The sequence below is a fragment of the Ovis canadensis genome, chromosome 16, assembly GCF_042477335.2.
Source record: "Ovis canadensis isolate MfBH-ARS-UI-01 breed Bighorn chromosome 16, ARS-UI_OviCan_v2, whole genome shotgun sequence".
Taxonomy (NCBI): Eukaryota; Metazoa; Chordata; class Mammalia; order Artiodactyla; family Bovidae; genus Ovis; species Ovis canadensis.
The window spans coordinates 14,941,144-14,967,766 of record NC_091260.1 but is presented as its reverse complement, the minus strand read 5'-3'; the positions used below and the strand labels follow the sequence as shown (position 1 = coordinate 14,967,766).

Here is a 26,623-nt window from a genome sequence, read left to right as displayed (position 1 = left end):
CGCGGACAGAGGAGCCTGGAGGGATACAGTCCGTGGCGTCACAAAGAGCTGGACGTGACTGAGCGACTAACACTTTCACTTTACTTTTCACTACTGATTGATACTCAGGTCTCTTTCTACATGCTGTGGTCTGTCTTTAGCAGAGCCTATACTGACACATATTTACAGAACATCTTCAATGGGCCGGGTATCATCATGTGGGGCCAGGGCAGTGGTTACACAGACAGCAGCTCCTGCCCTCGCGCAGCTTATACTCTGTTGAGGGAATAGCTTTCCTTCTTTTACCTGAAACTTTATTTCTCACAGTCCAAAAGACCAAGTCTTTCCGGGGTGCAGTGAAGTGACCTCCTGGCTTGTGGCCTCCATAAAATCAACTCAGCACACAGAGCCCAGGACCAGATCCTATCCTTCCCTTCCTCAAAGTCTTCCAAAGGTGGCCCATCACTCTGAGAATCAGATCTCAAGCTCTTCTGTTTCCATAGTAACCTCACTTCCAAACACAGTGAAGGTCAGGGTGTCTCAGCCACACCAGCTGCCCTTCCTCCTGGTGGCCCTATGACTTGCAAGTTCTGACAACGTGTTGCTTTGTTTGCTCAAGCCCAGAGCTCACATCTCGTCCTGTTTAAGACCAAGATATGAGACTACGAGCCGAGGAAAGGGAAAGCCTGGCCACAGGACATGGAATGGGTTATTTTTTAGGGTGAGAAATTCCTGAATTTAGGGGATTTCAAAAGAGTAATCAGGGTACAACAGGAAATAGATGTGTAACAAAGCGAGCTGAATTAGTATTGCTTTTGAGAAAAATTCCAGAAATCTCACACCTAACATGTTGGAGAACAGCCAAACGTCAAATCTAGTGAAACTTCTCACTAAGTTCTACTTCTGTCCCACCTGACTTAGTCCCTCAAGAATGGTTTACATCACCCTATTGCTGATTTTCTTTTTTCTTTAAAGTTGAGATATAATTCACATATCATAACACTGACTTTTAAAAGTATTCCATTCAGTGGGTTTTACCATACTCACTAGCAGATTTACTACTATTTACTAGTAGTAAATCATCACTACTATTTAATTTTAGAACATCTTCATCGTCCCCCAAAGACACCTTCCACCCATTGGCAGTCGCTGCCACTGCCCCATCCCCCTCAGCCCCTGGCAACCACGAAGCTACTTCAGTCGCCGTGGATCTGCTCTTCTGCCATTTCAGGGAAGTGGGGTCACGAGCTGTGTGACTCTTCCCGTCTGGCCCCTTCCACTGAGCATAACGTTTTCCAGGCTCGTCCACACTGTCAGAGGCCTCAGTTCCTCATTTATGTTTATTGCTGGGTACTGTCCTGGGTGTCAGTATAGACAGATAAACTACATTTTGTTTGTCCAATACGGACATTTGTTTGTTTTTACCTTCTGGCTTTTAGGGCTTCCCTGATAGCTCAGGTGGTAAAGAATCCGTGTGCAATGCAGGAGACCCTGGTTCAATTCCTGGGTCGGGAAGACCCGCTGGAGAAAGGATAGGCTACCCACTCCAGTATTAGTGGGTTTCCTTTGTGGCTCAGCTGGTAAGGAATTTGCCTGCAATGCGAGGGGTCTGGATTCAATCCCTGGGTTGGGAAGATCCTCTGGAGAAGGGAAAGGCTACCCACTCCAGTATTCTGCCCTGGAGAATTCCATGGACTACATGGCCCATGGGGTTGCAAAGAGTCGGACACATCTGAGCCACTTTTACTTAGCTTCACTCTAAAACTGAAAAAAAATTACAGGAGGAAAATTAAATATTCTTGGGCTTCCCTGATAGCTCAATTGGTAAAGAATCCGCCTGCAATGCAGGAGACCCCAGTCTGATTCCTGGGGTCAGGAAGATCTGTTGGAGAAGGGATCAGCTACCTACTCCAGTATTCTTGGGCTTCCCTTGTGGCTCAGCTGGTAAAGAATCCACCTGCAATGCGGGGAACCTAGGTTCGATCCCTGGGTTGGGAAGATTCCCTGGGAAAGGGAAAGGCCACCCACTCTAGTATTCTGGTTTGGAGAATCCCATGGACTATATAGTCCATGGTATTGCAAATTTTTTAGGGCTTCCCTGATATCTCAGAGGGTAAAAAGTCTGCCTGCAATGTGGGACACATGCAGGTTCAATCCCTGGGTTGGGAAGATCCTCTGGAGAAGGAAATGGCAGCCCACTGCAGTATTCTTGCCTAGAGAATCCCATGGACAGAGGAGCCCGGCGGGCTACAGTCTGTAGGGTCACAAGGAGTTGGACATGACTGAGCGATTTCACTTAAGCTTAAGCTTTGGCCTTTATGGATAATACTGCGATGAACATTTACATATGAATTTTTGTGGGCATACGTTTTTGGTTCTCTTGGATACACACTTAGGATTGCACTTGATTTTCTTTTGACTTCCCTCCTTGAAGATCTTTGTGAATCACAAGACCATAGGTCCAGTGCTTCTTTCTCTCAGTAGATCAGAAAGTATGCTCCCCAGCCTGGATGGGGGGGAGGTTTGGGGGAGAACGGATACATGTATGTGGGTGTGCACACTCCCACTACAGCCATACCCTATGCACTGTAGTCCGCCAGGGCCCTCTGTCCATGAGATTCTCCAGGCAAGAACACTGGAGTGGGTTGCCGTGCCCTCCTCCAGGGATCTTCCCGACCCAGGGATCGAACCCATGACTCCTGTAGCTCCTGCACTGCAGGCAGATTCTTTACCGCTGACCCACTAGGGAAGCCCGGATACTTGTATATGTATGGCTGAGTCCCTTCACTGTTCATCTGGAACTATCATAACATTGTTAATCAGCCTCACCTCAATACAAAATAAGAAATTCAAAAGAAAAAGAGCAGTAATGTTAACGCTGAGTGTTTCACCCACAGCCCCCCTCCAGTTCTGCCTGTGAGGCTCTGTGGGGCTGACCCTGGGACTGAGGGGGGCTGTTCTGGCCAGCAGCTCCACGGAGGGCCTGGGAGTGAGCAGTGGCGGCGACTAGACACAGCTGGACCCTCGTGCCACCTCCTCCCTGCATCTTCCTGACTCTTGCTCCTGAAAAGTCAGAGCCAAATGAACTAATCTGGCATTCCAGGCAGTTTCCAGTGTTTTCTCCCACAGCAAACTGTCTGTTCCAGGGACGGGGAGGAACTGGTCTATTCAGACTCACAGAAACAACACGAGCATCTCGGTCCCCATGGATCTGTTCGTGGTGGTTCTCACACCTGCAGCAGCCAAGTCTCGTCCTTTCATCAAAGCCCAGCTCAAGACCCACCGCCTCCACCAGGCCTTCCCAGAAGGCAGAACTCATCTGGCCTGCTCAGCCCTTCCAGATTCGAGCAGTGTGAGTAGGCGCAACCAAAGATGTGGATTCATTCACTGTTCCGCACACAAACTTGTGTTCCACTCACTTCCCGTGGCGTGACGGTCCAGTGGTTCAGAGCACGTGCGTCAGTGCCTCCCAGACTAGGCGATGAACACCAGTCTCTCTTACTGGCTGAGCTGTTGTTGGCTAGTTACTGGACCTTTCTGAGCCTCATTTTTCTTACTTATAAAATGGAAAAAATCAGGGTAACTACCATAAAAAAGTTGTTGCAAGTGCTGGATGAAATAGGATGTGCTTGGAGACCTCCACCAGCACGCCGTCGATGGAACGCGGATGCTGGCCACGGGGCTGGCTCCTCTGTACGGTCCACCAGTGCCAAGGGTGCTGCCTTCCACTTGCATCCTTAACGCCAAATTCTGCACAATGGCTTGAATACAGTGCTCCAGAAAATACTTATTTATTGATCTCCATTTTGTTAGAGAGATTTTCCAGTTGTTTCAGAAGATTTCAGGTTTTTCTTTCCTCCCTGCCCCAAGCTGCCTGGTGGCATTTTATTAAGAGCCTTGCTGGATGGCTCAGAGAAGCCACAGAATCTTTGGCAAAACGCACAAAGATTTTTCCTTTTCCCTGGGGAAGAAGTAAGGTGATTTCTGATTGGGAATTCCATATTTTGAAACCACAGGACAACAGAAGGTTAAAGCTGGGATAAATTTACAGGTCATCTGATCTAATTCTATTCACAGATGTAAACAGTGAGATCCAGATAAATTAAAGAGCCACCCAGTCATACTGCTATTGGGTGTAATTAGAACCCAGCTATTTTAATTAACTCTCAAAAATTATAAATGTAGTATGCACATAGTAAACAAATTAAATGGTTGAATGGTTAAATAGTAAAAGTTATTTTCCATCCTACCTTGGACCCTAGTCTAATTCTCCAGAAGAAAATATTGTTAACAATTTACCGGCTATCCTTCCAAAAATTTTTATGTATAAACAAACTTATGTGTAGAGGTCTTTTTTCACTAGTCTGCTCTACTGTGCTGTTTTCTCTCATCAGCATTACTTGCAGATGTCCCCACATTAGCGTGTACGGATCCGCTTCATTCTCTTTTATGTTGCATGGTCTGCTGCTTGAAGAATGCGCTTCAGTTTTAACCAGTTTCCTATTTACAGACATTTAGCTGGACTCCAACTTGTTTCTTCTTTAGCATCCATGCTGTAATCAGCATCCTTGTTTATACATCTTTATGCATGAGAGACTTTCGTAGTACCTGTTCCTAGAGGTGGAACCACGACGGCCCAGGGTCTACGCAGATTTTGTTATTGTTTGTTTGTTGTCTTTGTTGTTTGTTTTCATAGATACTATCAGGTTGCCTTCCAGAATTCCAATCCAGTTACCAGCTCCCTTGTCATGGGCAAACTCCCCTAACTCTCTTTCGACAGTATCTAAAGGGGCCGTCCCAGACGGTGCTAGAGCTAAAGAACCTGGCTGCCGATGTGGGAGATGAAGAGACACGGGTCCGATCCCTGGGTTGGGAAGATCCCCTGGAGGAGGGCATGGCAGCCCACTCCAGAATCCCTGCCGGGAGAATCCCCTGGACAAGGACCCTACTGGACTACAGCCCATAGGGCTGCATAGGATAAGACACGACTGAAGTGACGTAGCAAGCATGCAAACTACCACCCAGTTTTGTGATCTCAGTTCACAAATCACTTCCTGGAGAAGTCTTCCCAGCTCGCTTGGACTAAAGCAGATTGACCCTCATTTCAGTCTGTTCGCAGGACTCAGGACATATCTTTCGCCGAAGTATTGGGCTGGCCAAAAAGTTCGTTCGGGGTTACCATGGTACAGAAAAGCCTGAACGAAACTTTTGGCTAACACAATCATTTATTCCGTCTCCTCTACCAGATATAAGCATCATGCAAGCAAGAACTTCATCTCTTTATCTTCTGTTGTACATCCAGTGACTAAGATCATGTCTAACTCAGCATACGCTTAGGAAATATTTATTGAATGCATTCACTAATAAGCCTATGCCTGTGTCCTTGTTAAATCCTCCCTAGAAACTAGGCTATTTGTATTATGGTTCTCCCCATTTTTAGAGAGCAGGCGATTGAGGCCCAGAGAGGTTGAAGAACTGGCCCAAGTTTCCGCAGTTATAAAACGGTGAAGCTGGCATTTGAATCCAAGTGTATGTGTCCCCAGAAGGTCTAGGCTCAAGCTACTCTGCTCTTCTGCTGAAACTGATTTTCTTGTTCTTTCCTAATATCCCATTAGCCTTTTTTGCTGGTTGATGTTCATCCACTGGTCTGTCGGATATCTTTACAGCAGAGACATCAAGAATCTTTGATCCTATAAGATTCTTTGTCAGTGGCCTTGAATTATTATTTACCCCAAATTCTTAATTTAAAAAATAAAGGCCCAATACCCAGGGTTGCTAAAATGCAGTCACTGTACCCTCCCCTGTGGCGGAAAGACTCAGGTGCCAGGGCCATTCTGAAGATGCCATTAATTTTGGGAGTGAAAGTTTCCAATTACAGATTCAGGTTGGGAGCATCAGCCAGAGGTCGTCTGTGGCCCTCAATCAAAGCAGGCAGGGCCATAGACGCTGTCACCAAGCACGTGACCGCGCTCCTGCCTGGAAGAGGGGTCCTGCCGTGACCCCCCAGTGGGGCGTGCTCTGGGCCTCTGCAGGGCTGCTGTGAGTGCTGCGCATGCTCCCTCTCTCATTTTTTGCCATCTCGGGTTACACTGCCCGTTATAGAGACCAAGCCTGCCCTCAGCCGTCCACAGTGGCTGGGGATATGCTGGTAGGTTTTCATTTCACAGGGTCTCCAGTATAGGTTCAAAAATGATCCCAAGATATCTGCTGCCCAGATAATCCAGGGCTGCCTCAAGACTAAGGCTGGAATTAATGAAGGCAGAGCCAATCAGAGCTCCCCAAGTGGAGAGAATGGTCTTAGTAGCAAGCAGATACTCGCCTAAGATGGAAGAGTTTACCTGGAGCCACAGAGCACATCTGGTCCACTGATTTCTGGGCCAATCAGAGTTTGTAACATCTAGAGGCTAACTCCACAGCCAATCACTGTCAAGATCTCTACCCCAGGGCCTGGAAGAGCTCATATGAACCGACAGTGTTTCTGGAGCTACACAGAGCTGTCTGTTAGGCACCCTATTTCTGAGAGACAGTGCAGAATAGTGAAAAGACAGGCCTGGGGTTGAATTCCAGCAGCCCCACTTAATAGCTAGATGACCTTTAATGGGAAAATCAATCACTTCTCGGAAGTTCAGTTTACTCACCAGGAAAATGGATATTTCCCAACCTAACAGGGTGTGATAAGGGTCAAAATGCCCTACATCAACGCCTAACAAAAGTTAGTCATCTTCTTCAAAAGCTTAGATGCTAGAAGATGGATTTATAGTCTGCTATTGAGACTCCAAGGTCCTTGAGGGCAGAGCAATGTTCTGCTTTGCTTCTGAATTTTTCAAAGTAATAGTCTAGACTCATGAAAACTGCTCTTAAACAAAAATTCTCACTGAGTTAAACTGGAAATCTTCTCTTGGTCTTCCTTGACCAGGCAAAGAGATGTGAATGTCAAGGCCCAGTATCTTGAATAGGCCTGGGAATGCAAATTTTTTTAGCTCCAAGCAAGAAATGTCATTTTTGTAATTTCCGGGTCTCATCACCTACAGAATAGCACCCACAGAGCTTCCTGCCTTTTTGCCCTTTGAATCATAAAACCACAGTTCCAGAAAAGATACTCAGGATAATCTCTTTGTACTTGCCCCTCCTCTGGACAGCAGCTGCCCAGGCCAGCAGCCCTTAGTGATGGATGCTGTTCCTGTTGATATTAAATGCATAATTAATGAAACCATAAGAAGGAAACAAGGCGTGTTCCAGCAGGGTACAGAGAACAAATCCATTCTCACATGAGTGGGGTGACGGTAGAACAAAGATAAGGTTGAAGAATGGTCCTCTTCTTGAGTGCTTCCCAGTAAATATCTATGGAAGTCTCATTCGGAAAAGAGACTTATTTCACTTTGTAATGTTGGCCACTTTCCAGTTTACAAATCTCGTGGGTGCGACAGTCCTAGGCAGTGTTGCGGTGTCCAGAAAGGGGCCTCCCTACGGTCCTGTTTGCGGACGACTGACACAGGGGTTCCCAGACCTGGTGTGTCTAGGAGCACCATCGCCATCACCACGGTCACCATCGAAATGATAACTACTGTAACTGCAATGAGCTAATACTTCTTAAGCAGCCACCACGTCCCTGGCATGGTTCTAGGTATTTCCCATGAATTAGTTCTCTCCATCCTCTCCACAACCCAATAACATAGCTACTATCGGTGCCATCATTTGATGTGGAGGACAGTGAAGCACAGAGAGATTCAGTAATTTGCCTGAAGTCACAGAGCTCCTAAGCTCAAACCTTCCATGTATGAAGCCCCCACTTCTCTGGGCAACTTTTAGATGCAGACTTCCTTTCAGGAAAATTGGATAAACCTGAGAGAATGGCATGAATCTGAGCTTCTCTTGGAAAGTATCCCCTTAAGACCATGGAGGAGGCCAGAGTCAGGAACCCAGGCTGGGGCTGCCATTGCCAACGCCCATGGAAAGAGGCGAGCAGACCAGCCAGCGGTTTTACGGCACAAACACGGCCGTGCTGCTGGCCCCCAGGGGTGCTGTTCCAAGCTGCCCCTTCAAAAAAGCTATGGCCTTATCAACTTCCCGGATCACATGCTCGTAACTGGAGCCTGCAGGCTTCTGGGCCACATTTGGAAGGGGATCAAACACTTCTCTGGATTCAAACAGCCGAAGCGACATGTTTTGTTTCCATGTCAAAGATTTATACCTCTCACCCAGCCCTGCCAAGCAATCAACCCAGTGTGGGGGTGAAGCTCCAACTCTAGCCTGTGGCCGCAGTGATCTGCAGGCTCCGGTGCCAGCCACTGCTGTGTGTTCAGGCCACCTCTGCTCTGACATGCTGTGTGACTTCAGGCTCATCTGTCTGCTCATCGCCTGGGAGTCTCAGTGCCCACATACCCCCAGCAGAGAAAATCATAGCCATGGTGACTACCTTGTAGGGCAGTTGGAAGGACTGAGAAAGATGAGGCAGAAAGTGTGAGATCCTGCATGTACAACACTGTCAGAAAATGGCAGCTGTTCTTTTTATCATCATTATCATTCTAGTTCAGTTGCCTGATTTAAATACAAGGTAGGGGGAGAGAATCGTATTCAAAGATAATGCGGTGGTGGTTTCACTGCTAAGTCGTGTCCGACTCTTGAAACTGAAAGTGAAGTCGCTCAGTCGTGTCCGACTCTTTGCGACCTGTGGGCTGTAGCCCACCAAGCTCCTCCATCCATGGGATTCTCCAGGCAAGAATACTGGAGTGGGTTGCCATTTCCTTCTCCAGGGAATCTTCCTGACCCAGGGATCGAACCCAGGTCTCCTGAATTGCGGGCAGATTCTTTACCGACTGAGCTATGAGGATAATATTATTCAAAGATAATATTTATTGAGTATTTATAGGCTGGTGCTGCTAGCAGAGTGGATCTCACAAACCTCAGCCCAAGGGTCACCTCCCCAAGTTGTTGTTGTTCAGTCATTCAGCTGTGTCCAACTTATTGTGATCCCATGGGACTGCAGCACGCCTGCAGCACGGCTTCCCTGTCCTTTACTATCTCTTGGAGCCTGCGCAAACTCATGCCCATTGAGTCAGTGATGCCATCCAACCATCTCATCCTCTGTCGTCCCCTTCTCCTCCTGCCTTCAATCTTTCCCAGCATCAGAGACTTCTCCAATGAGTTGGCACTTTGCATCAGGTGCCCAAAGTACTGGAGCTTCAGCTTTAGCATCAGTCCTTCTAATGAATATTCAGGGAATATTCACCTCCCCAGGGAGTGCTACTTGTGCCAGACACAGAGCATAGAGTCTTTGTGGCTTCATACTCCCAAACTGACTTTCTACCAGAGGAAAGACAGAGAATGGGCACGCAGGCAAATGAGAAAGGCAGCGCCCAGCACTGTGAAGAGACTACAGATGCTAAGGGGCAATGTGCACTGACCCCGGGGCTGTGGGGACCTTCAGAGAGGACCAGGTAGGGAGGCCTCCTGGAGGACGAGTGTTGGATCCGGAACTGCTGGGACCTTCCTAACAGGTGAATTTCCCAAGCAAGTGCACGTTTCCATTCTGGAAAAACCCCTTCAAAGTAGCAAGGGGAGGCGTTGTGAGCATTTTACAGAAGAGTCCGCTGAGACACGGATGCAGTCCAGGCCTTGCCTGAGGTTGCTCGGTGGGTCAGAGCCCAGACAGGAACTGAACACCCAAGACGAGCTGGCAGAAAAAGCCGTTGCTCCAATTTGCTGGCTATTCCCTAAGCTTGTGCTTGAAGAGATCCTGGGGATCGGGGGCTCCCCTGGAGGGGGAAATTCCCTTTTAAGGGTCTTCTCTCTCACACCTCAAGCCAGAAACAGCATCCGGGCCTGTCCACAAGCCTTTGAGGAGCTGGTTCTTCTTGCCGGCCATGAGCAAATGTGACGCCCTGTCTGCCCAGGGCCTCTGGAGCTCACAGAGGGCCCAGGTCTTGTCTGCATGCTAAAAGTGATTTCTGGATGTATCAGAAAGTCACAGAGTTTCATCTTTCAATATCTAAGAATGGCTGCTGTTCTAGGTACTGGTGAATAAAAAAATTTAAAAAAAAGTGATAAATTTTTAAAAGGTAGCACCCACTCTGACAGTGAATGAATGCAAGTCTCTTCTTTAGCATGATACATTACACAGTCACATTTGCATATGCTCCTCAGTTGATGACTTATTTAATCAAGGACTGGGTTCCAAACGCTAAGTACTTCCTTCCCTCTCCGAACCTGCAGCACTCTGTGGAGACCCCGTGAGGCACAGGCATAGCTCCCACGTGTTTCGGGATGTGTCTGATGTGCCACCAGCCAGGTCACTGGAACAGCCCTGCCAGGACAGTCCAAGGCATGCCCAGTGCCTTACACTCACCTGGAACTCAAAGTTCGTGTTTTCCAGGAATTTCTGGTTCATGGTTTCTGCAAACTTGTTGATAGCTCTCAGGAAGACCCTGGAAGAGGGGAGAAGGTCAGCAGGCCATCTGAGCACGCTGCCCTAGATGTCCCTCCCCCGTGCTTCAGCCTGAAGGGCCCTCTGGGGGTGCCCCGGAGGCTGAAGGAAGAGGCCAGCCGACCCACATTAGCACCTGCTCACACTGCGGACCTCGGGCCGCGTTTACCTGGCCCTGTCTGGCTTCCTTTAGAAAATGTATATTATCTTTTGTTCACACTGTTACAAGCTTGTGGCAGAAAATTCATGTCATCCAGAAAGATAGGAAGAAAAATTGCCTCCCTCCAAACAAAATAAATAAACAAACAACACACCAGCCATCCTATCATTTAGGGAAAACCATGCTTGACATTTTGATGAATGGAATTTCAAAGGTCTCCCTAGACATATATACATAAACCATATTTTAAAGATAGCATTTTGATAAATGGGGTTAAATGATAAATTCTGTTTCACAGCCTCTTTTACTTGACAATAAACTGTGTGTTCCTTTCATGCCAATGAATTCAGATACATATCATTCCTTTTAATCACTGAAGAACATTCTATCGTATGGCTGCGTCACAGTTTCTTTCATCAGTCTTTTACTGACGGACCTTTATGTTGCTTCTCAGCATTGCCTCTTGTAAACAGTGTTTCAGTGACCACTCTCTTATGTATGCCTTGCATCTCCCATATATACCTCTTCTCGGCCCTTTTCTTGGAAGTGGTAATGCTGATCAAATCTTATGCTTATTGAACATTTTTGTACCTGTTGTCAAATTGTGTTTCTTCTTGAATGTCTTGCCATCCATCTCTTCCTCTCCTTCCCCACTACTGACTGCCCTTGTAGCCTTTAACTCTTGCCCTTTCAACCTCTAGAATGCCTTGCCCTGTGGAATATCCCCAATCCTGTCGATCACCCACTTCAATGGTTCCCCCAGGCCCACGGATAAGTCCAAGACCTTTCTTTTGACAGTGAATGTCCTCCATGACTGTCCCCACCTTCTTTGCTAAGATCATCTCTCATGGCTAATCTATGCTCTAAGTGGCTTTCTGAATGGACAGCTGTGTTCTTTTGTGTAGAATGCCACCTCCTTCTAAATGCTTTAGGACATGGTCGGTTGCATCTTTCAGGACTCCAAAGACAGTCAGGGCAACTGCCTTTCCCAGACTTGATCACTGTCTACGAGAAGTTATTTCTATTTCCACTGTGACTCAATAATGACTGTCTCCTCCAAGGTACTTGCCTTGAAGTCAGAGAACCACTCCATAATCTCATCTCCAACCTACATACCTCTGACTCCCAAATGTGACATCTTCATCCCTGGCCTTTCTCCTGAGCTCCAACTTACATTCCAGCTCTCAGGTCTGTGCTCTCACTGGGATGGCTAATAGGCATTTCAAACATGCATGTCAAAAGCTCAGCTCCTATTACCTGCCTCTTTCTGTCATCTTCCCATCTAAGTTAACAACAACTCCATTCTTCCAGTTGCTCAAGGTGTGGGGAGGACTCAGCATCTTTAACTTCCCTCTCTCTTACATCTACACGTGACCTGTAAGCAAAACCTCTTAGCATCACTTTCAAAAGCCATCTAAATTCAATTACTTCTCATCACCCACTGCCCACTGAAGCAAGCCACCATCCTTTCTCTCCTGGATTTTGCAGCTACCTTCCGACTGCTACATGCCTCACTGTGGCCAAGTCCCATGGTGCATGTGTTTGCAAAATCTAAGAGGCAGGGTCTAGACCTTACATGTATCATAGTCTATAATTTTTGATTAATAGTAGACAGCCAGTAATTTCTCTACTGAGTGGCTGGTCCAGAGGAAATGTCTATTTGGTTACCCATGGGAAGCCAGAAAAAGAAAGTGTTTATTAGGAGGTTATTGCTTTGTATACTAACTGGGACTCAGTTCTCCTTGGGCGCTTCTGAGAGACTGTATTGAACATACTGGAACATGAGAAGTATCCTGGGCTGTTTCCCCATTAATGCCAGCCCATCACTGGTTGAAAGTTGCTCCTAGAGACTATGTCCCTAGCATTTCTGGTCTACCCTGCAGGCGGGCTGAGCAATCTCCTATAGCCAGAAAAAGCCCAGGGAATGAAGGAAGACGGAAGCTCTCAGGATGCACAGGTAATGTCCATCTAAGCGGCAGATATATTTTGGGCGGGCCGTGAGTGTGGGAAAGGCAACTATAGCCACATCAGGCATTGCTTCTGTTACATCAGGCATTGCTTGTAAGGAAGCTGGGCCGGGTGTTCATTAAACACTAAATGTTCACTGAACAAAGACGGTAATGCATCCTGGTATCAGGATCACAAGATTTGTACACACACGTACACACACACAAAACTGGATGTGTTTTCTAGCTTTGGTACTTCTCAGCAGTGTGGATTTGGGACATGTTAGTATCATGCTTGACATTTAAGTGTCCTTGCTTGCAAAACAGCAGCAGCGTAACCCCTTTCACAGGGTTTCTACAGGGCGTAAAGGCAAATGTATCGTCAGTGCTGAGCAGAGCGCCTGCCACAGGGTGACAGAAGCAATATGGTAGCTATGGCCACCCAGACCCTCTGGATAACTTCATTCTTCTACTGGCAGGGACCTCTGACAGCAGAATGGACAGTCAGAGGACAAGCTGCAGCCAGCAGGACTGTGTAAAGACGGGAAATAAAAATCCCGCAGAATCCTCCACCCCATCAGGCTGCCCAAAGTGAGGTCTCTTCAGTTTTGTTATTCTGTCATTTGCTAGTATGCCTTTGCAAAAACACTTATGTTTTCTCCTTAAAGATTAGTATCTGATTCCCCAGATGGAAAGGCATTGAGTGGCTGTCATATTATGTATAAACATCTCAGACTGTCTAATATGATACCAAAATGAGGGGTTTTACACATTTGCAGCAGCAATAAACTACCAGTAGTTTCAGTAACAGTTATTATTTTGATTGTCAACCTAAATCTGTCTCTGCCTCGCAAAGGCCAGTCCAATAACCAGGAATTAATTAGCCCCCTATGCAGATGGTAGGGATTAGTGGCAGATAGGGGCTGAAAGACAGTAAACCAAGGCTCCTTCCTCTCTCTGGATTCTTCTGCAGCCATCCTTTGGAAATCAGAATATCACTTGACTTTGATTTGCAATATATGGGTTTGGAAAAGCATGTCTTTTATATTTTCTAAAAAAAAAAAAATTGTGCTTAAAGCCTAAGCATTAATTTGTTGAAGTGGGTTGTAATGAAAACACACTCAGCTCTTTCAGTTACTTTAAAAAATGAACTTGAATTGTTGCAAACAAAAATTCATAATCAAATATCAACCTAATATTTCCTGTATTTCCTCTGAGATGCTTAGCAGGCTCTAAAAAAGTTAGTAATAATCACAGTCACAGGTACCAACAAGCATCAGGCTCTGCGCTAAGTACTCGGCATGGATTACTTTCTGTGTGTGTGTGTTTTTTTTTTATTTTTAATTCTCACATTAGCTCTCTGAGTTAGATAATCATTTTCATTTTAGAGACGTGAATTTAGTCAACTTTCCCAAGAAGCCAGCTAATACATGTAAAAGTAGGATTTAAACAAATGTACGGTAAAGGCTAATACAGTTTTGCCAAGACAACACACTGGTCATAGCAAACACCCTCTTCCAACAACACAAGAAAAGACTCTATACATGGACATCACCAGATGGTCAACACCAAAATCAGATTGATTATATTCTTTGCAGCCAAAGATGGAGAAGCTCTATACAGTCAGCAAAAACAAGACCAGGAGCTGACTGTAGCTCAGATCATGAACTCTTTATTGCCAAATTCAGACTGAAATTGAAGAAAGTAGGGAAAACCACTAGACCATTCAGGTATGGCCTAAATCAAATCCCTTATGATTTATACAGTGGAAGTAAGAAACAGATTCAAGGGATTAGATCTGATAGAGTGCCTGATGAACTATGGGCAGAGGTTTGTGACATTGTACAGGAGACAGGGATCAAGACCATCCCCAAGAAAAGAAATGCAAAAAAGCAAATGGTTGTCTGAGGAGGCCTTACAAATAGCTGTGAAAAGAAGAGAAGCAAAAAGCAAAGGAGAAAAGGAAAGATATACCCATCTGAATGCAGAGTTCCAAAGAATAGAGAGGAGAGATAAAAAGTCTTCCTCAATGATCAGTGCAAAGAAATAGAAGAAAACAATAGAATGAGAAAGACTAGAGATCTCTTTAAGAAAATTAGAGATACCAAAGGAACATTTCATGTAAAGATAGGCACAATAAAGGACAGAAATGGTATGGACCTAACAGAAGCAGAAGATATTAAGAAGAGGTGGCAAGAATACATAGAAGAACTGTACAAAAAAGATCTTCACGACCCAGATAATCACGATGGTGTGATCACTTACCTAGAGTCAGACATCCTAGAATATAAAGTCAAGTGGGCCTTAGTAAGCATCACTATGAACAAAGCTAGTGGAGGTGATAGAATTTCAGCTGAGCTATTTCAAATCCTAAAAGATGATGCTGTGAAAGTGCTGCACTCAATATGCTGGCAAATTTGGAAAACTCAGCAGTGGCTACAGGACTGGAAAAGGTCAGTTTTCATTCCAATCCCAAAGAAAGGCAATGCCAAAGAATGCTCAAACTACTGCAAAATTGCACTCATCTCACACACTAATAAAATTAAACTCAAAATTCTCCAAGCCAGGCTTCAACAGCAGGTGAATCGTGACCTTCCAGATGTTCAAGATGGATTTAGAAAAGGCAGAGGAACAGAGATCAAATTGCCAACATCTGCTGGATTATTGAAAAAGCAAAAGAGTTCTAGAAAAACATCTATCTGCTTTATTGACTATGCCAAAGCCTTTGACTGTGTGGATCACCACAAACTGTGGAAAGTTCTTAAAGAGACGGGAATGCCAGACCTTCCTCTTGAGAAATCTGTATGCAGGTCAGGAAGCAACTGTTAGAACTGGACATGGAACAACAGACTGGTTCCAAGTAGGGAAAGGAGTGTGTCAAGGCTGTATATTGGCACCCTGGTTATTTAACTTCTATGCAGAGCACATTGTGAGAAATGCTGGGCTGGAAGAAACACAAGCTGGAATCAAGATTGTCAGAAGAAATATCAATAACCTCAGAGATGCAGATGACACCACCCTTACGGCAGAAAGAGAAGAAGAACTAAAGAGCCTCTTGATGAAAGTAAAAGAGGAGAGTGAAAAAGCTGGCTTACAGCTCAACATTCAGAAAACTGAGATCATGGCATCTGGTCCCATCACTTCACAGCAAATAGATGGGGAAACGGTGGAAACAGTGAGAGACTTTATTTTTTGGGGGCTCCAAAATCACTGCAGATGGTGACTGCAGCCATGAAATTAAGGTGCTTATTCCTTGGAAGAAAAGCTACAACCAACCTAGACAGCAGAGACATTACTTTGCCAACAAAGGTCCATCTAGCCAAGGCTATGGTTTTTACAGTATGGTTTTTACAGTATGGATGTGAGAGTTGGACTATAAAGAAAGCTGAGTGCCAAAGAATTGATGCTTTTGAACTGTGATGTTGGAGAAGACTCTTGAGAGTCCCTTGGACTGCAAGGAGATCCAAACAGTCTATCCTAAAAGAAATCAGTCCTGAATATTCATTGGAAGGACTGATGTTGAAGCTGAAACTCCAATATGTTGGCCACTTGATGTGAGGAACTGACTCATTTGAAAAGACCCTGATGCTGGGAAAAACTGAAGGCGGGAGGAGAAGGGGATGACAGAGGATGAGATGATTGGAGGGCATCACCAACTCAATGGACATGAGTTTGGGTAAACTCTAGGAGCTGGTGATGGACAGGGAGGCCTGGCATGCTGCAGTCCATGGGGTCGCAAAGAGTTGAACATGACTGAGCAACTGAAGCTGCCTTCAGAACCTCAGTATTTAACCACCCTGCTATTTGGCCCACCAAGAAACATCTGTAATTCTGTTCAATTCAAGCTGTGAGCTCACCTCATTAATAATGACAACGATGGGGGAATTATAGTTTTCATGTGTATATCCTGTGCCAAGTTCTCTACAGACATTGTTTCATTTAACCCTGCAAACTGAAGTAGGTGTCATGGTGGCACCCATTTAACAGAAGAGGAAACTCAGCCCCGGAAATATCAAAACTTTCCCCACATTCACATAGCCAGTAGGCACTGGAGTCCACCCAATCTCAGCTTGCCTTTCTTCAAAGTATCTGCAGTTAGCCATACAGATTTTCTGGCTCCCTTGAAGGCCAGCCTGCATGGCCTCTCAGCACTGGGCATGCCCCTCCTCGCGCCCACAAGGGAGCCCTTTCCCACTTAGTCCCCATCATCCTGCTGCTCTGCCCACAGCTGAATGGGCCCAGAACCAACACTTGACTCAGGCAAGTCTTCCACAGGCTGGCTAGAAGCCCATGGGTGATCTAGCGAGGGCACCCTAGCCTGGACAGTAGTAGATCAAATCCTTTCAGGCATTTCAAAAGCAGAGCAAACAGGGAGAATGCAAGAGACCCCGGCCTGAGTGGAAGCCATGAACAGATGACTCTGTGAGACAGCAGAAGCCATATATAAGAGACGGCAGCTGCTGCGGGTAGGAAGAAGCTAGCAGAAAGTGAGCCAAACTCCAGGCTGGTATGCTGAAAACCGCTCCACACGAAGCCTCGCCATAGCTGCTGGCCCAGGTTCCCAGCTTCCTACCTCCCTCCATGTATCAGAACAAATCCTCAATCCTGGAGACAACCACGAGTCCCTGTGGGTCTCATCTCCTAAATAAACCCATGCACTGCACGCATTAGTCCTTGGACGGGATGCAGTAATGGAAGGCGCACGCAGACGCCTGCAGGAGCTGAGCAAGCCTGCCTGGGGGCACATTCCCACTCTCCTGCTCTTCCAGGCTGTGGTCTTGAGAGGGTTGCTTCCCCTCTGTGTGATGAGCCGCATGTGAAGATGAAATGAGATGCAGTGCATGAAGCTGGGGGCCTAGGGCCTCGGGGCCTAAGGGTCCTTAGTAAGCGCCAGTTGTACTGTGGGCATTATCCTGAGCTGCCCAGCTACCCTGCAGCTCGGAGGCAGGAGGACCTGGGGATGAGAACACTCCAATGTGATAATCAGCCCACGCACACTAGTTGTACGATGTGAATAAAAGAGGCAACTGGAGGTGGACATGCCCTTTCCAGTGAGAAAGCCCACAGCCGAGAGGGCCTCCCTGACTCGCATTCCCCTTGGTGCCACGGTTCATGGGATGGAATTGACTCTACTGGTCAAAATTTGAAGACAGAGATAAAAGAACTGGCCAGGAAAAGGGAGTCCTTCTTCTCCTGGTAGCGCTGAGAAAGCCCTTTCCCCCGAGCCTTTATGTGGCTCCCGCACAACACACAAGTTCTTTGCAATATTGCACATGAGCAAACTGTGCCCAGGAACCTCTTTCCCCTCCTCCGTCTACACTTCCATCTAGGAACTGAACATTTAGGGTGGGGGTGAGGGGTGGTGGTTGGGGATTTAGACACATCCCTAAAGCTTCTCTAAATGGACTGAATCAACACAAATATATTGCAGATATATGAGTGTCCTGGGCATCATATAACTGAGAAGTTAGAGGGCATCGGAGGATCCCAGCTCACGGTCAGGGCATGGCCCACTCCATGTGCCCCTCTCTGAATTCTGGACTCTAGTTAGGGGGGCAGCAGTCTCCTGGGACTGGAACCCGGTGGCCCAGGTGAGTGTCAGGATTAGATGTGCTGTGCTGGCTAAAAAAACCCATGGAGAAGCCTCCTTCTGGGTGACAGGTTTTGGAGTGAGTAGGACCTACAAAAAGGAAGTAGGTGGCAAAAATTAATGATGGCGGGAGAAAGGGGGAGTGGGTGTCAGTGATTGTTAGCAAACTGACAGGAGTGGCCCCGCACACACCAAGAACTTCTCCGTTCAGCTTTTTAGGGCCAGCTACTATGAAGAGCTGACTCACTGGAAAAGCCTCTGATGCTGGGAGGGATTGGGGGCAGGAGGAGAAGGGGACGACCCAGGATGAGATGGCTGGATGGCATCACGGACTTGATGGACGTGAGTCTGAGTGAACTCCGGGAGCTGGTGATGGACAGGGAGGCCTGGCGTGCTGTGATTCTTGGGGTCGCAAAGAGTCAGACACGACTGAGCGACTGAACTGAACTGAACTATGACCCTACTGTGTGCCTTGTGTGTGCCAGAGATGATATGAGATCTCAAAATATTTCACTGGTAACGCAGATGAGATCCAGTACAGGTGTGTCTCTTTTGTGAAATACTGTGGATATTCCCAGATCATAGGGATGTGAGAGCTAAAATAACAGCTAACATTTGTGAAATGCTTGTTATATGCCAAACACTATTCTAACTACTCTATACATATTATTTCATTTTGATCCTCACAAAAATCCTTTGTGATAGGTCTTATTATTATCCCATTTTACAGTGAGAAATACAGAGTCCAGAGTGATTAAGTAACTTTACCTGAGGTGATGGAACTATTAAATGGTGGAGGCAGGATTTGAACCTGGGCAGTCGTAAATCCTGACTTCTCTGGGCCCTCCCTGTGCTCTGAACTCACTATAGTGGCTGCAGCATTTGGTCATACTTCCATGGGCATACTTACTGTCTCACCAACAAGACAGTAAGCACCCTGCCTTCTGGCACCATGGCATGGGTGGGCCTGTCCACCCGCTAGACTCTGATACCCAGGACACTCAGTATGTTTGTGTTGATGGACTCCATTTAGAGAAGCTTCAAGGATCTGTCTGAATCCCCAACCACCACCCCTCACCCCCACCCCAAAAGTTGGATTTCCAGATCAAAGTGCAGATAGAGGAGGGGGAAAGGGGTTCCTAGGCATATTTTGTTCATTTACAATGTTGCAAAGAACTTGATCATTTAAAATTAACCATGCCACATACATCAGATCTGACTGAATGTGGCATTGCGCTCTCACAGGAGGTACTTCCTGCAGTAGACATGTCCCTCCGTCTGCACACACAAGCAGTACACAGCGGAGGAGACATTTAGATCTGGAAACTCCATTCCCTCCTCCAACAAGCAGATAAATCATAAATGACTAATACATACATACATAATAAGCAACAACAGGGAAATTAGAAAAGCAGGAAATCATAAAAAATATATGAGTAATAGGGAAGAAAGAAAGGAAGTGGCTTCCCTGGTGGCTCAGATGACAGAGAATCTTCCTGCAATGAAGGAGACCTGGGTTTGGTCCCTGGGTGGGGAAGAGCCCCTGGAGGAGGGCATGGCAACCCTCTCCAGTATTCTTGCCTGGTGAATTCCATGGACAGAAGAGCCCGGTGGGCTACAGTCCATGGGGTGGCAGAGAGTCGGACACGACTGAGCGACTGACACTTTCATTTTCAATAGGGAAGAAAGGAGGGAAGCAAAGGAGAAAGGAAGGGAGGAAGGGGAGGAGGGCGGGGGAAGAAGGAAGGAAGGAAGGAAAAGAAGACATGGTAACATACAGGGCAACCAACATATGAAGTGTGCTTTGGCCACATCAATGGATAGAGCTTAGGCTGCATATTTTCAGAGAAGAAACAATTACATTCTGGGAAATACTGATCTGGGTTACACCATGGTGTATGTTCCACTTGTCCAGTTTATGTTGAAATCCTCCACTAAGCAGCTGCATGACCTTGGGCAAGTCACCTCTTTGGGCCTCTTTAAGTTATCTGAGCCAATAAATAAGCAGTTTGCACATCCTTACAATGTACTTCATAACACAAGCCTATTTCACAGGATAAAGCAGTAGAGACTAAGAACATGGGCTCTTAAATGAGACATTAATATTAAAATAAGAAATTAATATTAAAAATACTTTAAAAACTCACATATTTGGAAATTAAATGTCTACTTGTAAATGATTGCTGTATTTAAGAAGCCACAACAAGGAAAATTAGAAAATATTTGTAATACAATAAAAATGAAAAGAGAATTTACCAGAATTTGTTGCAAGCACCTGAAGCTGCTCAATGCAGTTAAATACAATATGGTGTTTTGAATAAGGTGTAAAAATAAATAATGGACACTAACATAAAATTTTGTGAAATTTGAACTAAATCTGTACCTTAGCTAGTAGCACTGTATCACATGTTAATTTCCTTTTTTAAAAAAAAAAAACAAAACAGTATTTCAGGTCTACTAAATCTTTCCACTTATCTCTATATTCATTCTATTCAGTTTTGAGAGTTTGATATTAAAACTCCAACTAAAAGTCTCAATTTATCTACTTAAAAATAACTGTAATATGTAATATAACTAAACGTAAGTTTGTTCTATATTTTCCAAGTCTCTTGTAGATGTGATATCGTATTTGCATAATTTACAAAAATACAATAAAGAAGCAAGCAAAGGGAAAAAAAAATACAGACTCATTGCCTGGTTTTGCTGGTTTTCACTAGTAACACCACACTAAATACTACCATGCTAACAACATGTGTGCTGTGTTTCAGTTTTCTCACGTATAAAATGTGGGTTACAACATTTTATCATGTCATAAAGTTGTTGCAATGATTAAATGAGTTAATACATCTGAAGTATTTACAATGGGCGCGTGATACATCTAGGTATACAGTCTAGGTGTGTGATACATGTTAGCTATTGTAACAACAAACAAAATGGGAAAACTGAAAAAATTTCAAGTGCTCCATAAATGGAAGGGATCACCATAGTTAGGAGATATCTATAAGCTGAGCTATGTGCCTGCAAGAGAAAAACAGTCCTCTTTCCTGGTTGACACCAGGCATGTGCTTCTCCAGTCCAAGGCTACATTTGCCGTCTGCACCTGGGGATGGCAATGCTCCCACTGCCTGAATTCTTCCCAGGTACCAGCAGTGATCTGAGGAATAACTAGTCTATCCTCACATACACACACACACACACACACACATTCTCACACACACACACATTCTCACACACACACACACACACACACACACACACACCATGAAATGGATTTTATAATTATCCCCATTCTGCAGATCAGAAAACTGGGATGCCAAGAGGTTGAATGACTTCCCAGGAAAGATAAGGTGGCAGAACTAAGCCTGAAACCCAGGCTGTATTTCTGAATTCAACTTATTTTTTAATTTATTTTATTGGAGTATAATTGCTTTATCACTTTGCCAACGAAGGTCTGTCTCATCAAGGCTATGGTTTTTCCAGTGGTCATGTATGGATGTGTTGGACTATAAAGAAAGCTGAGCGCTGAAGAAGTGATGCTTTTGAACTGTTGGAGAAGACTCTTGGGAGTCCCTTGGACTGCAAGGAGATCCAACCAGTCCATCCTAAAGGAGATCAGTCCTGGGTGTTCATTGGAAGGACTGATGTTGAAGGTGAAACTCCAATACTTCGGCCACCTATGCGAAGAGCTGACTCATCTGAAAAGACCCTGATGCTGGGAAAGATTGAAGGCAGGAGAAGGGGACGACAGAGGATGCGATGGCTGGATGGCATTACCGACTCAATGGAGATGAGTTTGAGTAGGCTCCGGGAGTTGGTGATGGACAGGGAGTCCTGGTGAGCTGTGGTCTATGGGGTCACGAAGAGTCGGACACGACTGAGCGACTGAACTGAACTGATAATTGCTTTATAATGTCCTGCTGTGCAATGAAGTAAATCAGATATATATAGACATATATCCTCTCCCTCTTTGCCCTCCCTGCCACCCCTCCCCCCATGATACCCCTCTAGCTCATCGCATAGCACTGAGCTGAGTTTCCTGGGCTTTATAGCAGGTTAGCACTAGCTGTTTTACACATCATAGTGTATATGTGCCAAACCTAATCTCAAATGTAGGAATTTCCTTCAGAGATGCAATTGTTTCTATTTAGTAGACGACTCCAGTTTCTTAGGTTCCCTTGCCTGCCTTTCTGCTCAGTTGCCCAGTCCAGGATATTTGCACGTGCTCTGCTTGGCTCAGCACGCTCTGGTTGGCCTGGCACACTCTTCTCCCAACTCCCACCCCAACACTTGCTTTTCATCTCTCAGAGCACAGATCTAGACCACATGTTATAGTTCTCTTAATACAGTACCTCTCTTATATAACCCTGCCATAATTTTACATTGTTTATGAGATTACTTGATTGGTCTCTCTCTTCACCTGGATCACCAAAAAATGTGACAAGCACCCTGAATGGTGTTATCTACAAGTATATGTGGTGCTCAGTCATATCTGATTCTTTCGGACCCTATGGGGTGTAGCCCACCAGATTCCTCTGTCCACGGGATTCTCTAGGCAAGAAGTCTGGAGTGGGTTGCCATTGCCTTCTCCAGGCAATCTTCCCAACCCAGGAAATGAACCTGAGTCTCCTCCATCTCCTGCACTGGCAGGCAGGATCTGCACCACTGTGCCACCTGGGAAACCCTAGGTCCCTTAGAAAACTATATTCTAATTTTGCAGGTTTAAAGAAGCAAGGACTACTGTATTGCCTCTAGGGTCCTGTCTCCCCTCAAAAGACTAAAGTCTGTGGCTAGCTGGGATTTCAGATAGGAACGTTCCTTCAAAGCACTTCTGTGTGTTTCCTCTGGGATGACTGTTGGCAGCTCAGAAGGGGAGGCTGCTGGCCTGATGAGGGAGGGCCCCGCCTCTCTGGGCATCCATCCTCCTGACTCTGTATCAGTTGCAGATGTCTGCGCATTTGTTTGTCTGCTCATCAGCCATTTCTGGTAGTAACTCTCAGATTTTCCTTTGAAGAATTACTCTGCCAGCCTCCCCCTTTGCTCCCAGACTTTGTAGTTTCGATGAAACTAGCCACAGCCTCCCCACTTCCAAAGGTGGGTCATATGAACCAAGCCTGATGAAACAGCATATTTCATTTCACTGGCCACAGAGTTTTCTGGATTGGGATGTAGCCTGAGCCAGATCTTTGAAAATTATTCTGGGAATTTTGCTGTACCTCTTGAAGGAAAAGCGTCTTTTTTCTACTGGGGCTGCTAATCCAACAAGACATATTTCTGGAATTTCTGCAGTCAGGTTTCTACTGCAAAGAGAGCATCTGCCTTAGAAAGAAGCCAATAGAGAAAAGAGCAGAGATAGAGACACAGGTTCCCGGCAACACTGTTTGAGCACCTAGATATGCCCACAGCCATAACCCTGGGCTCTTTAAATTGCCCGAGCCCATAAATTCTCTTTCTGCTTGGCAAATTTGAATTGTATTTCTTTAAAAAAAAAAATCCTAATCAATAAGTACCCATTGTGACCAAACGGGAAACGTACTGGTGAGGGATAAATCAGGAGTCTGGGATAAACACATGCACGTACAACCATATAAAAGATAAATAATCAACAAGGACCTACTGTATAGCATAGGGAACTCTACTCAATGTTTTGTGATAACGTATATGAGAAAAGAGTCTAGAACAAAATTAATATATGTACACGTATAGCTGAATCACTTTGCTATTCACCTGAAACTCACAGAGCACTATGAATCAACTCCAACACAATTAAAATATCTATAAAATGAATATCCATTGGATATACAGAGCTTATTACAAAGTATCAAAGACAATTTATTATATACATGTTTATGAATGTCAGGTTCCGTGCCAAGAGTTAGACATACAGAAATTAGCCGGACCTAGTTCTTGCCTTCAAGAAGCCATTCTCTGGTGGCAAGAACGGTCACAACCAGAGACGACGACAGTCCAGGGGGGCAAGGACTATAATGTGGGTGTGCGTGCAAGCAAAGAGGCGGGAATGTGCTCTCCTACCATAAAGGCATCCCAGAAGGCCCCACCAACGAGAAATTACATGGGGAAGAATTTTTAGGATGCTTTTATGTTGAGTTTTGTCTAAAAAGGGGGAGAGTCATCGTTTATGCGAAGTCATAGGAAGTATGAAACAGTATGTTACATGAACAGTTGAGTGTCCCTGAAATGTAGGGTGAGTCGAAGATGACTCACCTGGATGCTTCATGAAATTTGGCAAAACCCCAAGACCTCACTGACCAACTGGCAAAGAGTGAAGGGATCCAAATGCAGTTTGGGAGCCGGCTTCTTCCAAACACAGATGAGTAGAAGGACACTGATGCGAGGTACCACCAGCTGCATCATTTTTGAGCTCAGTGCACAGTGAACATGCAAGTCTCCTAGTCCAAAAGTATTAGGAACCCAAGAAGGTGAGAGCAGGGCCCTTCAGAGTGCAGAGTCCTCTGCAGCTACACAGGCTGTATGCTCAGGAAGCTAATCCTGACACAGGGCTAGGGAGAGACCTGCCTCTCATCTGTAACATGGCTGGGCCTAATTCCCACCAACGCCTTCAGCACTGTAAAAGCCAGACTCCCACCTGAGCGATGTGAACAGGGAGAATCAGCCCAGGCTAAGAATTCTGACATTTTTGTTGCTGGGCTGATTTTCCTCTTCCCAGCACAAACACCGATGCAGAAACATTTATCTCTTTCTACCTTGACGAACCTCTCCTCCCCTTCACCAGCCCCTAAAGCTGGCCCTAAGAGCAAGTGTGCCTGCAAAGTCACTTTGCTAGGCACATAGGCATCTGGATACCAGAAGAGCAGCTTTGCAGAGGTCAGAATAGTAAGGGGTGGAAGCCATCTGGGACTGGAGTAAGGTCCTGGGCAAACATGAGATAGAAATTTCAAGACTACAAATTTCAAATTTGTTTCTAGTGACAAAATTATTCATGTCTACATTCTTTTCTCATTGCTTCCCACTGAAGAGATTTCTGCCTTTGCTTCTTTAACATCTCCTCTTCTTCCATCCTCTCAGGACATGTCTGTCTTTGCCAGCCAATTCTTGGCCCCTGGGACACAGAGCAAGAGCAATAGGTAGAGAGAGACAAAACTTCTTGCCAGTGTAGAGTGAAGAGTCCCCACGGGAATCATGCGTGCGTGCTCAGGCGCTCGGTCATGCCCGATTCTTGGCAACCACATGGACTGTAGCCCACCAGACTCCTCTGTCCATGTGATTTCCCAGGCAGGAATACTGCAGTGGGCTGCCGTTTCCTATTCCAGGGGATCTTCCCGACCCAGGGATTAAACCCACATCTCCTGCATCTCCCGTACTGGCAGGCAGATTCTTTACCGCTGAGCCACCTGGGAAGCCTCTCCATGGGAAGCACCTAAAGCAAATGTAGGAAGCCAAAGGGAAGGGAGAGCAAAAGGAAAGAGAGAAGCCTAGAGGACCCAGTTTCAACAGTTTGTGGATAGGAACTGAGAATAAGGTTGTGAGAGAGGCCTGGGTAAACCATGAGATAGAGATACAGGAGAACGGAAATAGGGAATATCAGATGATATTGCTGAGTGCTATGACTTGAACTTGATTTTGATGAAATAACATTATTTGAGAGAAAGCATTAAAAATGGAAATTGCTCACAGTTACTCTTGTCTATTGGGCTGGACTATGTGGGATCTGAGTTAATCTTGGGTTACACTTGTATTCTATGAGGTATTAATAAGTACTATATACACATCAGTTCAGTTCAGTTCAGTCGCTCAGTCGTGTCCGACTCTTCGTGACCCCATGAATCGCAGCACGCCAGGCCTCCCTGTCCATCACCAATTCCCAGAGTTCACTCAAACTCATGTCCATCGAGTCGGTGATGCCATCCAGCCATCTCATCCTCTGTCGTCCCCTTCTCCTCCTGCCCCCAATCCCTCCCAGCATCAGAGTCTTTTCCAATGAGTCAACTCTTCGCATGAGCCGGCCAAAGTACTGGTTTCAGCTTTAGCATCATTCCTTCCAAAGAACACCCAGGGCTGATCTCTTTAGGATGGACTGGTTGGATCTCCTTGCAGTCCAAGGGACTCTCGAGAGTCTTCTCCGACACCACAGTTCAAAAGCATCAATTCTTCGGTGTTCAGCTTTCTTCACAGTCCAACTCTCACATCCATACATGACCACTGGAAAAACCATAGCCTTGACTAGATGGACCTTTGTTGGCAAAGTAATGTCTCTGCTTTTGAATATGCTGTCTAGGTTGGTCATAACTTTCCTTCCAAGGAGTAAGCATCTTTTAATTTCATGGCTGCAGTCACCATCTGCAGTGATTTTGGAGCCCCCCAAAATAAAGTCTGACACTGTTTCTACTGTTTCCCCGTCTATTTCCCATAGGGAGACATAAATACATGCACACTGAATGATTCAATGGGCAGGTAAATCTGTGAAATGCTGTATCCCATATCTTCCTCTCAGAAAATCCCATAGCATCCCCTTAGCATCTTCCTCTTAGAGAAAGCATTAGCATAAA

The 26,623-nt window shown here is 45.7% G+C and overlaps 1 protein-coding gene across 1 annotated transcript in view; it reads right to left on the bottom strand.

Moving 5' to 3' along the window:
• The window catches only part of DOCK2 (dedicator of cytokinesis 2), a 474,846-nt gene that overhangs the window by 85,648 nt on the left and 362,575 nt on the right, over positions 1-26,623 (bottom strand). The window contains exon 30 of the mRNA XM_069556001.1: positions 10,325-10,403. Within this exon, the coding sequence (XP_069412102.1) occupies positions 10,325-10,403 (79 nt within the window). The remainder of the gene's footprint in view (positions 1-10,324; positions 10,404-26,623) is intronic.